General features: G+C 35.9%; 1 protein-coding gene across 2 annotated transcripts; it reads right to left on the bottom strand.

Moving 5' to 3' along the window:
• Window positions 1-4,124: 4,124 nt before the first annotated feature.
• Window positions 4,125-12,140, bottom strand: LOC102223446 (histone-lysine N-methyltransferase SETDB1-B-like). Of its 2 annotated transcripts, none has more exons than XM_023345190.1 (8): window positions 11,862-12,140; window positions 9,887-9,991; window positions 9,421-9,765; window positions 9,148-9,282; window positions 7,140-7,341; window positions 6,963-7,036; window positions 4,800-4,990; window positions 4,125-4,280 (listed from the first exon to the last, which is right to left on the bottom strand). In XM_023345190.1, exons 1-8 carry the CDS (start codon window positions 11,866-11,868, stop codon window positions 4,167-4,169), a joined length of 1,173 nt encoding a protein of 390 aa, XP_023200958.1. In that variant the 5' UTR covers window positions 11,869-12,140; the 3' UTR covers window positions 4,125-4,166. The 2 variants fall into 2 exon arrangements, with proteins under 2 accessions (XP_023200958.1, XP_023200959.1); XM_023345191.1 differs by having other exon boundaries at window positions 9,887-9,988.
• Between the last annotated feature and the right edge of the window lie 4,678 nt (window positions 12,141-16,818).

The raw sequence follows: 16,818 nt of genomic DNA, 5'->3' as shown, positions 1-16,818 counted from the left end.
CCCTCTTCTTTTTCTTCTTCTTTGGGGGGTAAAACTAGCGCTTTTGGATGGCAAGTGAAAAGGTGGCGCCACCCTTCGACATGAATACAGCGCCACTTGCCACCAGTGGCTATGGAATGTTCTTCTCCTTTTCCATAATGGCGGATCTCAAGCAACTTCAAGGTGCATACCGCCACCTACTGTACATGAGTGTGTATGGAATTTTAACGGTAACAATAATAAAAGCCTTAAAACTGCTATAGTTGGGTTATTTTGCGAGGAGTACAATATTAATTTTCTTTTGGTAATTTTGGTCAGTAAAAACATTACAATCTTCTCCACAACAGTTTTTTTTCCTTTCTCATTTTAGTCTACACTTAGCAAAACCATCAATTCCTCTATGTGTTCGTCGTATTTAGTTGCATCTCCTTTATTTTTATTAATTCATTCCTAGATATATTGGCATTTGTTGCAGCCTTGTTATTCTAGATAAGACTTTTAAGCATATTGCATTATTTTTCAAAGGAGTTGGGGTCAGGATCATTGTCTAAGTTTTTCCTGCTGTATTCATCCCAGAATGCCATGATGCATGTTTGAGATCCCCAATATACTATGTAAGTTCTGGATTGCTCCCTAACTTATTAACCAATTTTATTTCATCTGTGGATCATTGTTTGAGTTGGATGCTACACTTGGATGTGATTGGGTGTCCAATTTAAATAAAGTACAAGAACCTGAGAGCGGTTAAATATGAAGCCAGAACTATGACAGAAGCTTGTTGATGTTTACAAAAACTCTGGGGTTTAAAGTGAAATTTAATGTGTTGCCAGATTTATTTTTGAGCATTGAAGTAGATTGGTTTGATCATGAATACTTTGATTTGAAGATAAAGAAATTCAAATCTGAAAACATCTTTATTCCTAATTTTCACCCAGCTGAGTGAATCTCACCAGAATAGTTTTCATCAAACAGAAGATAAAAAATCAAGTAAAACATGAAACAAGTTGTGTAAGAAACTAGTTTTATTGCCAGCCTTTGAAAATTAGGATGAGTAAACAAAAATGACCAAGAATCAAAATTACAAAATATTTAAAAAGAAGAGTCAGAAATTAACACACACACAAAAAACCGACAACATAAACAATTAACACTCGTAGTTCATTTGGGATAATTAGAGGGAAGATTGAGTAAATAATTAATATTTGAGTTGCTTGCTCTTCTGTAATCTTTCACAAAGAGGTATATATAGTCTAATACAAACACCGCCTGACCAAAAACGTTTGTCAACTGGATTTAACTAAGCAAATACCTTGTTGGCTAATTACTGCATCTTTCTGCTGACAACACATCATTTAAGAGTGCTGATTTATTGAGCAGCTTGTTTCTTGAACTATCATAGTGAAAGATGTATCCTCTGGCTGTGGACAATATGTCAGTCTGTTTAGGAAGGGTCAAATCATTTGAATCAAGTTTCAACATTACAGAAACTACTGAAACTGGGTCAAGAACTTATTGGAGGGAGAGTGAGGAAGCATCGTCTTTAAGAAGAAATGTCATGAATGATTATGATGAGGGTTATCTCTTAAACATCACTGAAATCAAACCAAAGAAGAAGAAAAAACAGTGTAACTAAGGGCTATGGCTCATAGTGAAAGTAAGCATATTTTCCCATGCAAAAAGTCAAGGGATTGGGACTGAACAGCTGTACAACCATAAGAAAATCAATAATCAGTCAGAAAAATTGAAGAGAAAGGCTTCAACTTGCAATAGAGCAAAAAGACTAGACTCTGGAAGAAAGTCATACAATCTGATGAGTTCAGATTTACCCTCTTCTAGAGTTATGGGCACATCAGGGCAAGAAGAGAGGCAGGTGAAGTAATGCAGCCATCGTGCCTAGTGTATACTGTACAAGCTGTGGGGCAATGCTATAATCTGGAGTTGCTGCAAGGGGTCAGGTCAAAGTTGAGTAAAATTATGAGGTCAGCAAATTACGTGAATATACTGACTGACCAGATTATTCCACCAACGTTTTGTCTCTTCTCTGATGACACAGGGATATTACAAGATGACAAGGCCAAGATTCATCAAGCTGAAATTGTGAAAGAGTAGTTCAGGGAGCATTGGACATTATTCTCATAGAGAGTTTGGACCTTAACCCCATTGGGAAGCTTTGGGATGTTTTGGAGAAGGTTTTTTTTTCCCAATGGTTGGACTCTCTCCATAATCAGTACAAGATATTGGCGAAAAATGAATACAACACTGGATGGAAATAAATCTTGTGACCCTGCAGTAGCATATCGAAACAATGCAAGAGCAAAAATCAAAGTTAAGGCAGACCAACAAAACACTAAAGTGTGTGACCTTTAAATTGGTGATTACCTTTTTTGGCCAGGTTCTTTTATCTTAAATAGTAAAGAAAATAAATAAATCTACAACAAAACCTGAAGGAAATCGACCATGTACAAAATAATCTGTGTTAAAAGTTAATGCATGAGTTTGTTTTTTTTATTCTGATGGGGGATATTAGAAGCATGTCTCAAATCTTTTTTGTTTTTTTCTCACCATTTATGTAGTAATAGCAACTAGTGAAACTCTACAGAACTACAAACTTCATTTGGCCTTCAGAGTAGCTCAAGAACAGTAGATAACTTCATAAAACGGGTTTCAATTGCAAACAACTGGATTCAAGCCTTACGTTACCAAGTTGGGTGTGGTGGTCTAAAGCATGACAGAACTCTAAATCAACAGAGACATGTTCTGAGTGAAGAACCATGACTCTTTATGTGGCAATCCAATGTATTGATTGCAATGTATCTAGTGCAAAATTGTGTGGGTTTTTAATAAAGCTGCAGGATAAAAACACATTTTGGACAATTTCATAACCCCAACTTTCTGGAAACGGTTTAGAGGTGGCCTCATCTTATTTGACACCTTTAGGATGAATTAAGAGCATAGAAGTTGGACCTTCTTGCCCAATATCAGTGTTTGACGTCACAAATGGTTAAACATTCCCATAAACATACTCTTAATCTTTGTGGAAAGACTTCCCAGAAGAGTTATTGTAGGTGCCAACATCCTAAACTGCACGGATTAAGAATAAGATGTCACTCAAGTTCATAAAGGTCTAAAATCAAATGAGCAAAACATTTGACAACATAGTGTAGCACTGCAATTCTGTTTGTGACCACACAAGATATACCTAGAATGATTTGTAATAGATTTAAGGATATATCTTACATATTTCAAAAACATATTTGAAATGCTAGAATAAGGAAAGCTTAATATATTGAATTGAGACCTCTTGATTAATAGTTGGATAATAAAATGATTGGTTAACATGAAAAAAATCCTCCAGCTTTTGGAGAAACTAAGACTCAAACATCACAAGGAAAAAGGTCAGAGTGTAATGACATCAACAGAGTAGGTAAACGGGAAGCAAAGCAGTCTGAAATGATGCATATTGTTACACCACAGGGAAAAAAAAGATTTCATGAGCTGTTGAAGAGAAGATTGAGTGAAACTGGTTTCTACATTAAGTATCAAATCAAAAATAAAAAAAAACTTGTTAGCTAGCTGGCAGATTTGCATCACAACAGTAGGCAATGCCTGGTTTCCAGTATGAAGGTACAATAATGTTTAAAAATGAAAACCAAACAAAAAAATGTTAGCAAAGATTTTTCAACATCATCAAGCAGAGTAATGCAGAGCTTCCACACATTGCTGCACACTGCCATTCAGCTTTCTGAAGGGCCATAGGGCTTTTCACTCGCTCACGGAACAGATTCAGCTGTTTTTGGAAATATTTACGTTACATTTTAAATTCATGCTGCCATGAATAGTGTCCAGATGAGATCTCTAGATGATCATATCATCAAACATTGCTTTAAAAGTTCCAGGTACCTGGTTTCAGCTCCAAAAACATACTCTGGAATCTATGGGAGTGTTTTGCATTTCAGTTTAATTAATATAAGTACATTTGTAGAATTAGGGAGCAGGGGAAATTAAATTCATTTATCGTCATGAAGAACAGGGGAAGGGTTTGCTTGGGTAGTCTCTTTTCAGTCTTTTAATAAATTTGATTTAGGCTGAAATGTTACAAAAACAAAACAAACAAAAAGGACGCATCCCTCTTAGGAATTTGTATTTATCATTTCTACATCTATTTTACATATACCTGCATCTATGAATTAATCAGAGTCAGAGTCATCCTTGGACTCTAGCTTGTTCCTCTCTTCCCACAGTCTGGCAATGTGTTCCAGTCGCACAGAGCCTCTGAAGATCCACTCCCTTCGCTGATTTTCCTGAAAAGTAACAAGAAATTTTAGGAACACAAAATTAAAGGAACTGATGTAAGATGCCAATATAGTTTTGTGCTTACTCGTGTTATTATAAATAAAAAAAACCTAGTGCTGAGGTAAGGATGTATAAAAAGCAAATATAAAATTTTTATTCCATTTCATTTTGAATGTATTTTACTTTGAGTTGATTTGAGTTTCTAAGCAGGTTTAATAATACGTCACTTCCTGACATGATGTCCATTTTTCTAAGCCATTTTGCAAGATTGGAAAGACAGGCGAACATGCCATTAAAAAAAACACATCAGATCCTCACTGGTTAGGAACCAGAAACAATACAGATACTTCTCAACACTTGTTCCATATGTAAAAGTTTAAATGTAAGGTAGGGGAGGTCAAATTAAAAGTCTTCTCTTTACAAATTCCAAGAAAAGACTGAAAAATAAATCCTTCACAGATAAAGTCTCGCATGCAAAACTGTTTAAAGACATGTAAAAAACAATAAGCAAAAGAAGAAACACTAACCTGAAAAACAACTTGCATTAAGCTGCAGTCGATTACAACAACCTCACACATCTGCATGACTCCATTAAGCTCCACATTAAAGCTCTGTCCAGCTCTATACTTGTTTAAGTGAGGATACGGCCAGTCCTTAAGGTACTGTCTCATAAAACATTTGTGCGCTCCGTCAGGAACGTCGTCCAAAACATCTTCCACTGTTGAGAAAAGAGCAAAAGATTAAAGTCTGATACGGTATGAACAGATTCGTCTGAAGTAGATAAGGAAGTAAACTTACACCGTGTTCCAAATTATTATGCAAATTGGATTCAAGTGTCATAAAGATGACATTTTTTGTTGTGCTATTAAATTAATAGATGGTATTGTGTGTCCGGGCTCTTTGAATCACTATAATTAATTTCAGAGAGCTGGGTTGATTAGTTTGTCTGGTGAGCTCAATTAAAGGAAATCTACTCAAGAAGGATGCTCCACATTATTAAGCAGGCCACAGGTTTCAAGCAATATGGGAAAGAGGAAGGATCTCTGCTGATGAAAATCATCAGATAGTGTAGTGCAGTATGACAAGATATGAAAACATTAGATATTTAACAAAAACTGAAGCGTTACCATCGTACTGTGAAGAGATTTGTGTCTGATTCAGAACAAAGATGGGTTTGTACAGATAAAGGCCGAATGCGGAAAGTTTCTGTTAGACAAATTCATCGGATTAAGAGAGCAGCTGCTAAAATGCCCTTACAAAGCAGCAAACAGTTATTTGAAGCTGCTGGTGCCTCTGGAAGCTCAAGGTGGAGGATCCTCCAGAGGTTCAACCTCAATGAACCTATTGAGGTTCATGCACCTCAATAGTCCCCTTGAGGTGCATGAACTATTCAGCCCCTAACCAGAGCTCACAAGCAGAAACGGTCGCAGTGGGCCCAGCCGTACATGAAGATTCATTTTCAAACAGACTTGTTCACTGATGACTGCTGTGCAACCCTGGATGGTCCAGATGGACGCAGTAGTGGATTGGTGGTGGAGGGCCACCACATCCCAACACGGCTGTGACGTCAGCAAGGAGGTGGTGGAGTCATGCTTTGGGCCGAAATCATGGGGAGAGAATCATTGGTAGGCCCCTTCAGAGTCCCCGAAGGTGTGAAAATGACCTTAGCAAAGTATATGGACTTTCTGACTGATCACTTTCTTTCATGGTTCAAAAAGAAGAGCCGTACCTTCCGTAGCAAAATCATCTTCATGCATGACAATGCACCATCTCATGCTGCAAGGAATACCACTGTGTCATTGGCTGCTATGGGCATGAAAGGGGAGAAACTCATGGTGTGGTCACCATCCTCTGACCTCAACCCTATTGAGAACCTTTGGAGTTTCCTCAAGCAGAAGATCTGAATGCAGTTCATATCAAAACAGCAGCTCTGGGTAGGTATTATGACATCCTGCAAAAAAATTCAAGCAGAAACTTTCCACAAACTCACAAGTTCAATGGATGCAAGAATTGTGCAGGTGATCAAAGAAGGGGTTCTATGTTAACATGTAACTTGGTCTGTTAAGATGTTTTTGATTGAAATAGCTTTTGATTTTAGTACATGTCACCACTTAATGCTGCACATTCAAAGAATGAAGGTCGTTTGCAGTTCTTTATAATCCATAAAATGTTTAGAAAATCTGCTGTGCATAATAATTTGGAACAGCGCATTTTGAGTTTTTTATTTTTGAAAAAAATACTGTTCTCATGGGGAGTTTTATTCAGTAAAATTTGATTTATACTGTCATAGTTCATGACTTGAAAATTATACTGACCATCATTTGCATTGACCATTTAAGAAAATCTGAGAAAATATCACTTGCATAATAATTTGGAACACGGTGTATACTACAATCAAAGAACAGGTTCAATCTGTTCTTGGCATGCAAAGAGGAAACTAATGACGCTTGAGATGTGTTAGCAAGTGATTATTGCATCTTATGCAATGTTAATATTGTGCACACCAATGTTACAATATGCAATATATTCTTCATGAATAAAAAAAAAACAAAACAGAAATCTGATGATACAAGTCATACAAGTACCTTACACAAAAGTCTAAAATACATAAAAACAGAGAACGTGTTGGATAATGTGACAAAGCATTTGTTTTTTACAGAGAACGTGAGTATTTGTTGCTGTGAACTTACAAGGTCTGCACACCATGTGAAACAAAGGAAGCCCGACATAAACTGGTGTATGGTCATCCATGAACATCAGAAACCTAAAAATCAAAACAAACGAGTCAAACAAACAAAAACTAGCGTCACATTTTTAAAGGTGAAGCCACATATCGTTTGTATTTTTCTCTTATTAAAATTACACACCTGAACTGATTCTTCCTGCTGGGCAGCTCAGCCAGTATTCCGGGTCGGAACCGGTACTTATTATTTTGACAGCGGACCACCACTCGGGCGCCGATGTACAGCTGCTCCACCTTGGGCCTGCTGTCAAAAGCAATGTGGTGTCCGGATACGAGGCACGTCCCTTTATCTTCAAAGCTGACTTTGTACTTCAACCGCCCATCATCTGTTAGGACAGAAAAGTAATAAACTGATCAGTTCATCAACACACTTTAAACATTTTTCTGCTCGACTGCATCTCAAAAATGCCTGAAGCTTGCTTTTTTTTTTCCTTTCTTTTTTTTTTTTTTACATTTTGTTGTCTGACAGAGTTGTAAAGTTATAGATTTGGAGTTTTTTTGACTAAAGAATTTTTGGATTTCAAAAAAAAGTGTCATGTTAGAAAAATGAACAGTGATGCAAGAAAACCCAGACTGTTCAATAAATTAGAATATTACTGAAAAGTCCATTTGTTTTAAAAACACATTAATTAGATTAATTACACACAGATGGATGATTGAAAGCCTTTGCTTCTGTTAGTTATGGTGATTTTCCAACGGCTAATAAAAACATGACATTTAAAATAAGGATATTACATCAGACAATTAAAAAAGCTATTTTAAATGAAAGGTATGTTTAATACTTGCTTAAAGGTTGTTACTTTCAATAAGTGCTTTTAATCTGGCAGCTGAAACTCATCAGGACATATAATATATTTATTGAATGCGACTGTAGTTGGTTGCACTTTAGATCAAAAGAGAATTACAAACAACCTCTTATGCAACACATGCGCTTGAAGCATCAGGTTTACAAATTTTAATCAGGAACAACCATCCTGATAGGGAAATAGAAATCACTACTGAGGTCATCAGGGTCATATGAAAACCTGACCATAACCTACAGTCAAATCCCTGTAAGGGTCATTGGCACCGACGATCCTTAAAAAAAAACCCCAACAATGCTGAACACGCGTTGTTTTGGTCACGTGTCTCAATGTGAATCTGCCTGGAAAGACGAGACGATGTTCTCATAGTTTTCATGTTTCACACATATGGCTCAAACCATCTGTCTTCCATGTCTAAAATGACCACGTTATTATTTTATTTGAGTGTTGACCGGATAAGTTGCGTCATCTTCATGTGTTTCTCAAACTCATAATGAATAACCATCTTCCTCCGACTCCTTTTCACATCTCCTGACCCAGTGGTGTCCAAACCTTTTTGCCACAAAGGTCAAAATTACTAAGTTGAAAAAACATGGAGCCACAACAGTTTTATATTTTTAAAATCAAGTTTTTGAGGATTTTTTTTAAATAATTTTTTTTTTTATCTGCTGTATAATTAAAAATAAACTATTTTCTGTTCACATATTGTTTATCTGCTATAAATATTTACACACACAAGTCATTGTGCTTAACTGATCAAGACCGTTTTAAAACATAAGAAATCAATTAAGAAAAAGTTTGTTTTTTTTGTTGTTTTTTACAGATATGCATGGCTGGACATTACAGCTTTTGGCAACTTTTTTACTTGTGTTTTAACACAAGTCAAAAAAAGTTTGCAGATAAATGTAAAACAGACAGTACTCTATGAGGAAAAAATGTTTAATTAAACCCCTAACTGCTTTAATAAGTTATAATTATATTTTAAAGAAACATATTACTTGTGTTTTTGATGCCAAGTATATGTTAAATTAAGTAGAGATTGGTTATACTACATACAATGGATACAAACTTGTGTATTTTGTAGGCAAATTAGTGAAACTAGAGATAATTAGAAATAACTCCACAGCACTCAAAAATAAGTTGATGCACCATATTATAAATTTTTTCCAGTGAGATTAGGCTACTGTGATGTAAGATTTATATATTTTTATTTTATTTTTCCATCTTTATGAAGAAGGTCTAAAATTTACCAGTAAATATTGAACTATCCAAACCCTTTTTTGCACGTTTACCCTCAGAGTGTCAATCAGGATTTTTTTTGCATCTTACCTTTTGTAATTATTTCGACTATTTTACCACGCTGCCACCTCATAGGTCTTCTACGAGCAATAACCATCATGTCAACATTAATTTCTTCTTCGGGTAAGTCGGGGCGGATCTTGTCACGTGAGCAAAGGGAGATACCTGCTGACACAGGAGGGTTATTTTTACTACGGCCGGGAAAATACAAGATACCAAAGGTTGAAGTCCTTCAGCATTTTGCAGTATTTACTATAACTTAAGAGAGACGTAACGTCCTTGCAGTTTTATTGTTGATCTTACCGTTACAGTTGTGACTGGTTGTAGGCATCCTTATCAGGTCACAATTGGAGGAATTTGAATATTTGAGTTTGCTGTTTATGACCCAGAAATCCGAATCGCTGGAATCCTCCTCTGATTCCCACTGCGTGTCTGAATCCGAGCTGCTGAAGGATTCGTCTTCGCTGTAGAACTGCGGAGGCGTCGGGGGTCTCAACGCGCCAATTTTATATTCGGGCAGTTTAGTCAAAACTACAACTGCGTCTTTTATAAGAGTGAGGGAGTCGCAGCCATTTTCAAACTTTGTTGCCTTGCTGGGTGTCTCGTGTGTGGAGGGAACGGAGTCCCATGGAGAATCAGGCTTATTTTCTACCAAGAAGGCAAGTTCAGGTTAAAAGCTTCAACCAGTATAAATCACAAAAACTTTCTCAGTTCAATCATTTTCAATCCAAGTCATACTTGCATACTAATGTGCATTAACGGCGATTACCTCTTTCTTTGTCAGGATTCGTTTTTCTCTTGTTTTGTTTCCTCCTCCTCCTCGACCTTGAAAGCTTCTTTGTTTTCGTCTTGAGCTTATCCACCTCCATTGCTACTGCAAACACAGCATATAAAACAAAGGAAGGGATGTAATAACAATAATAGGCAAAAAATATATACATTTTTAACTTATTCTCAAGCTTTCTTTGAGCCACATTTCTTTTCCTGAACTCACACAAGATATCTCTGAGATCAACCTTTAGTGGCATAAACAGTGTTGGTCAAAAGATGTCTAACAGTTCCATGATTCAGTTTTGGTGCACCCAAGTAGAGTTATCATGAATAAACTGAGATTTTAGGCATAACATTCTGGACATGCGCATAATAAATGCAGGAAGTTTAGGTTTGATTTTGGTTGTAGTAATTGTAATTGTAGTAATTGGTCTGCTACCACCAGAGAAGTCACAGGATGATACTCCTGTGACTGCTCTGAAGAAGATCCAATAAAACTTAATACCTCTCTTTCTGTTATTTCCAAGTATATTAACATTTTCATAATATTTTAGACAGAAGAAATTGCTAAATGCTGCTGTAAGAGGCATAGATTGAATATAAATAAATGTCCTCTTTTACAGCAAATTCTAGTATCAGGGAGGGGTTTTGAGAATCTTGTACAATCTAAAAACAGGGTTAGCAACAAATCTTGATATAATCAGCTTTAAGGTCTTTTCTAGATTTATTAATACGAATACGAGCATTTTCTTAAGCAGTCCTAAAGCTGGTGATTATTACCTTAAGATGTTTTTTTTACCTCACAATATATATTGGAAATACTGGAAAACAATACAAAAGTTAGGGTTTAAGCTAAGTTTTGCCCAAACCCCATAAAAATGATGAACCAGTAGAAATGCTAAGAGCTTTACCATAGTTGATACTTGTTTTTAAATGTTTACTCCTGATTCGGTGACTAAAAACATCATCATTCCTCCACTACCGTGCTTGTCTGTGCATTACAAAACAATATCTCTCCTATGGACGTCGCTTCAGATGGTTCAAAGTAAATAAGCAAGTTTGCAAACCTAAATTGTCCTTCTATGGCTTCTGAGAGAATCTCTCCCCTGTAAACCTTTATAAAACAAAAAATGTTTAAAATTATTCTGTCGTGCCATTAGAGCAGTCTGGCCTTGTGTAGTTTTCTTGGGTTGTTCGTTAAAGACTGCCTCAAATGTTTTTCCATTTGTCAATATCCTTTTTTTTTATTATAGAATAATAAACTTTAATCTGGTTTGATAGCTTTATAAATATAATGGGAAGCAACTCACAGCCGAAGTCTTCTCTCCTTTGCTGTGCTAAAAAATCTGGATGCTCCAGATCTGATCATTTCACAGATTTGTGTAAAATTAATTATTTTCCACGCCTCTGTAAAACTGTTGATTAATAAAATGCATCTGATTAGCTGTATCTGGTTGCTACTTTTGCACTAAAATCCTATAAAACAGCACATGGATTCTCAGTTTTGGCTGTGTATAAATCCTAACAACGTAATCAGTTCTGTGTATTTTTACACTAAATGGCACATTTAAATAGTAAAAACAGGCCTTTATTGCGTTCTGTCCCTTAAAAGTAAGTTACAGACTAGAGGATGTGCCTTGTTTTCACAATAGCTACGTCTGTCCAATATTTTGTCAACCAACGTTCTTGTTTAGTAAACCCGTACACATCACTCGGACAATACCATTAAAAATTCAAAAAATAATAAAGTTTGGAGTCGGTTAATTTGAACAAAAATAATCTATAAGTTAGGTAATGCTTCACATTGATTGAAGCATGACGAGGATTTAGTGAAATGTTCACCGTAAGCTCAGGAGTTGCTTCATTGTTAGCTTTAGCTTACTTGTAAAGCAAAGCGACGCGTTTCTACTTTCAGCTTAAACTATTACAAAGTGACTAAACGTGCAATAGGTAAGACATGACGCCACACTTACCTTTCATGTGTTCAAGCAATCCACCTCGAAAGACAAAAGGTCTTTAAAAAACACACACACGAGCAAATACGGTTGTTATTTTTTTTCTCTCTTTTTTTTTTTTTTTTTTTTTGTCGTTGCAGTTACTTGCAACCGTTGATGCTAGCAATGAAGCTAACGCGATCTAAAAGCTAAAAAAATCACAGGGTTGAGGAAAAGCAATCAGCTGTTCAGATTTTACACAAGAATTTAACAAAGCCCCACTTTGGATACCTCCGTTGTTGTTGGTCTTCTTCCTTGTTTCTGTGGGTTATGGGTGTGATACGGAACAAAACGGTGCGACACCGCCATCAGCTGGTAGAAAAGCAGAACTAGCGTTTACTTTCAATCAATAACATGCATTTGTTTAGTTTCAAAAGCATACAGTAATAAAACAAGCGACTTCAATATGACTGACTGACAAAAACAGAACTTTTTTCTTAACCGTCTTTCTGTATGGAGCTCCATTAGTGCCACATATAAAGAATCTTATTGAGATAAAGTAATCTCTGATTTGTTTCTGGAAAATAAACTCAGTTTAGATTTTTAGCTTACACACAATCTCATTGAAAGAAAGTTTATCATCTATTGTCACACCCAGGCTATAAGAAAAAAAGCTATACGACCCTTGAAACTTTGGTTTTCAAGAGTTAACAGCATGCAGACATAAGAACAAAATGTAAACTTTAGGGAAAATAAAAAATATACATCTGACTAAAACAATACACAAGACATCAATTTATTGCAGCAACCTCTACTATATATATTAGATCTTGAAACAAGGTTCGAGAGACATTATCTATCAGCTAAATCAAACATTTCAACTTTAAGGGGCATTCTAGATGAATTATGTGACTAAAAAACTTAAAATTCCTTCTTTTAAATACTGAAACTGTGCACTGTTAGATTTCATGGATTTTACACAGTGATGATTAATTATTAAAGCCAATTTTTTAAATTCTTTGGACAAAATTTGAGTTTAATGGACATATATGTACATTAAAATGCAATTTAAAATTTTCTTAATGCTCTGATTGCTGATCAGGGCCAAATGATCTAGAAGCTGGAAAAAGTTATAATTACAATTAGCAACTTGAGATAAAACTACAGTTGAGAAAATTTACTGTACTGGAGAATTTGCCATTTTAATTTGATATTTGAAATCCTAAGAAACTAGAGAACAATAGTCAACTTGCTTTAGCAAGATATATGGCATGACCACATTCAGTTGCACTGGTTTCCTGATAGAGGGCTGGATAACTTGTGTGATTTGTGGCTTCTTTAAGTAGTATAGCAATCAAGTCCAAAATATGTTTTAGCAAAAGTAATTATTATGTTATGCCTTACTAGTGTGTAGTTTAATTCCGACTCTCTTGGAAACTATTGGCTTTAAAAATGTATAAACATGAGAGACTTTCTTTAACCTTCTCAGAAACTAACCTTTAGGTCATTAACTCCCATAATCCTCAGAAACTTTGATGCAACCGATATTACAAACCCATTCATGAGTCATAAATAAAAACTTGGACTATAAATTCACAAATACAACAGGATATCAGTTTTATAACTTCTTATGTGGCTCGCTGTCCTTCAGTTAGTGCTCTGTGTATTATTCTCACGAAACTAAAAAAAAGAATATTCCAGTTGGTGGAGTTTGAAAGTACAGTTCATGCTGCAGAGTTTTTCCCACAAATCTCCCGTCAGAGTTGAAATATGACTTCTCCATTGCCTTAGTTGATCTGCTCCTCCTGGTAGGTAGAGGTGGAGATGGAGCCGTAAGGATCCACCACCGTCTGGGCGCAGCGCACCACCGTCACCAGGAGAAAGAAACACAGCAGGAAGAGGAAGAAGAGCGCAAACCCGAGGTCCACATCCACCTCGAAGGGCGGCGCCTGGTACAGAGGCTGGTCCATGTGGACGATGCTGATTCTTCTCAGATGAGCTCTCTCACCTCAAGTCCGGGGTTATGTTCAGCCAAGATGAAAAAAACATAGGAAGGTGGTTAGAATAATAAAATTCTTCTTAATAAAAGCACAGAATGTGTTTTTCTGTCATCCTAAATTGCTACCCTGAAAATTTTAGCAGTTGAAGCATTTTTTTTTCAGTTTCTAATTTAGTTCCTGATCTAATCTACGTGATCAATGAGCCTGTCTAAAACTGATCAGATTACTGTGTGAATATCTTATCACTGCAACTGCGTCTATCTGCTGATATAAATCCATGAAATTCAAGCAGAGAGACAAGAGAAGATCATCTTCACAGTCAAGTTTTATGTCATGTGGGCAAAACAGAGCCGTCATTTGTTAGAAAATACACCTTATCTCTGTTTCACTGAGGGAAAAGTACAAAAATAAAACATCAGGCATTAAATCTGAGGAATTTGTTGTTATTTTAAAAGCAATGTCTCGTTTTTGGACAATCACAGAAACATAATTAATAAAAATATAGATAGAGCTATTCCTGCTATAAACTAAATTAACTCCGTCTTATTGTTCAGTAGAAAGTATTCCTCACTCAGTGTTTCTTTCCTCAGCTCTGCCAAAGTGATCTGCTTTATTTACCCCTTTACAGATTTCTCTTGTCTTTGCTTTTTTATTTTTTTTTATCCTACTGATATTACCACAGAGGACTTTAGGCCCACTTTCCTTTTCAGTGTTACTTAAATTAAGTCACAACATCTCAATCAATCAATTAAAATCTTAAATTTTTCGTTTTTATTTATGCAGAACCTTACACCCAATACATAAAACAAACAAAACACCTTTTGGCTGCTTTTCTGGTTACTGCTCTCCATGTCCAGCCTGAATTAAAAGTTTTGGCAGGTTTGAAGTGTCACACAGGTGGATACTGTTTACTTATTCACTGACCATTTGGCTGAGAAACCAAACACGAATGATTTTTTTTTTTTGCAAAAAAGAAAGAAAGAAGTTTTAATACAATGCAATTATAGTCGAAATGCTTTACTTTACACGAGAGCAACATTCACACACAGCTCGACATGTCATTATTTGCTGCTATGTGTTAGTCTATTTTATAAAAGATAATATTCTATTAAAATTAATGCATGTTTATGGTTTACACCCAAGTCTGGAAATGTTGTGAACACGATTGAAAAACGTTGTGTACCACCATGATTTGATTTTCAACAAGGGCAATCTATGCATAATTACCTAATAATATATTTGTGTTTCAGAGTTGAAAGTAGATAATCTTTTAGTGAAAAGTTTAAAGTTTTGCAAAAACAAAATTTTCTATACAACAAACACGGCAGCAAAGAACCTCCCAGGTTTTTACAGCTCAGAGAGTTTCTGGGTTTAAAATAAAAAAACTAATTATATATATATATATATATACATACATGTTGTCCTGATAAAATTAAAGTTTGCATTGTTTATTAAAAAAATATTAATTTGGCCCTGTAATAGGTTTCCTGATACAGCTATGCTTTATGTGAGATGAATGAGCTTTAAAAGTTTTGAAAAGTCATTTGAGTTTGACTAAACAGAAACAAAACCTATAAATAACAAAACGCCATTTATTTTAGTTCTAGCATCAACTCTGGGAAATGTCAAAGCCAGTAACTCACCATCCTGGAAGCATTGTCATCTGGGTTTTGTTTGCAGAGGAGCCAAAAGCCCAAACCTCCCAATAGCTGTCATAGTTAAAAGCTTATAGCATCAGAACTCTGTGTTGCTCCAAGGTTTCCTTATTAACGAGGCTACACTAGACAGTAATCTGCTACCAAAGCCTTTACTGTCCTCCTCTTGCAATATCATTACAGGGAAAATGAGCAGCCCACAAATTAGCTCCTGCACTCAGGAGATGCATGGATGCAAGATACACAAGCGTGCACTCACACCTCGCGACCTCCCCCCGGGTGTAAAGCCTTTATTAATACTTAAGCAGGAATTGAATAACGGTCTACACAGTTCACAAGTGGATCAAACACCCCCCTGCTTTTGTTCTCCTGTCGGGAGACCTTTGGTTGGACTTCACACCGTCCTGGCTCACGCAACCGGGAGGTTTTGCTTCACAAATGTAAGAAGAAGAAAAAAGACAGGAAGAAGAAATTAGGAGAAAGAAGAGGCAAAGTTAGGAGGAAGCAGGAAAACTGGACACAGAAAATCCAGAGAAACTGGAGCCGCATTAGCAATTAAATTGCAGAGCCAGATGCTGGAGCAGGGTGGAAATTGACCCCGCTGCTTTAAAATGGAGATTGTTGCATTGAGGCTGCCTGGTGGCAGGAACAGTGTGGAGGATAAAGTGGAGCACAGGATGGTAAAGTGATCCCGCTCCATATGCAATTAGATGAGGAGGACTTCAAGCCTGCAGCCAAAATACAGTAGAGGAGGGTGGGGGAAAAAACTAGAAGGAGTTTTCTTTAAAAAAAAAAAAAAGCTAAAACTTTCCACCAGTAATCCATTGAGAATCATAAAAAATGCAATCATGGCCAAATCTTCAATATTTTGAGCCGTAGTCTTTTGACTAATAAATAATGTGTTGTTTTTATTACCCCAGATTCCTCAGATTTATACAAAGAGTCAGAAATTACAGTGTTAAATTCTGATGGATAGTGAACCTTTTTTACCTCATTAGTATTTAGGTCAGGATTTATTTAAAAAAGCTAATCCACCTGCTTTTTGAAAGTTTCATATTTTAAAACTATAAAATGAAGCACAAAAATGTTACGGCAATATGATCCGTTTTTGTTTTTTGTACCTTAACTACTTCTAGCATATTATTAGAGCAGGTATCACATTACAAATATTAGTTATTTCATGTAAAACTTAAATCACATCTTGCATTTACCCAACTAGTCATATTGTCTACAAAATACAAAGAAAACACAAAACAATCCTCAATGAAAAAATGTTTCAGTTTAGAAATAAAATCTCTAAAATATTTCATCATCTTCAGAAATAAATACAACAAAAAAAGA

Source organism: Xiphophorus maculatus, chromosome 13 (assembly GCF_002775205.1).
Source record: "Xiphophorus maculatus strain JP 163 A chromosome 13, X_maculatus-5.0-male, whole genome shotgun sequence".
Classification (NCBI taxonomy): Eukaryota; Metazoa; Chordata; class Actinopteri; order Cyprinodontiformes; family Poeciliidae; genus Xiphophorus; species Xiphophorus maculatus.
Note: the sequence above shows the minus strand (reverse complement) of the source record. Positions and strands in the feature narration are given on the sequence as shown.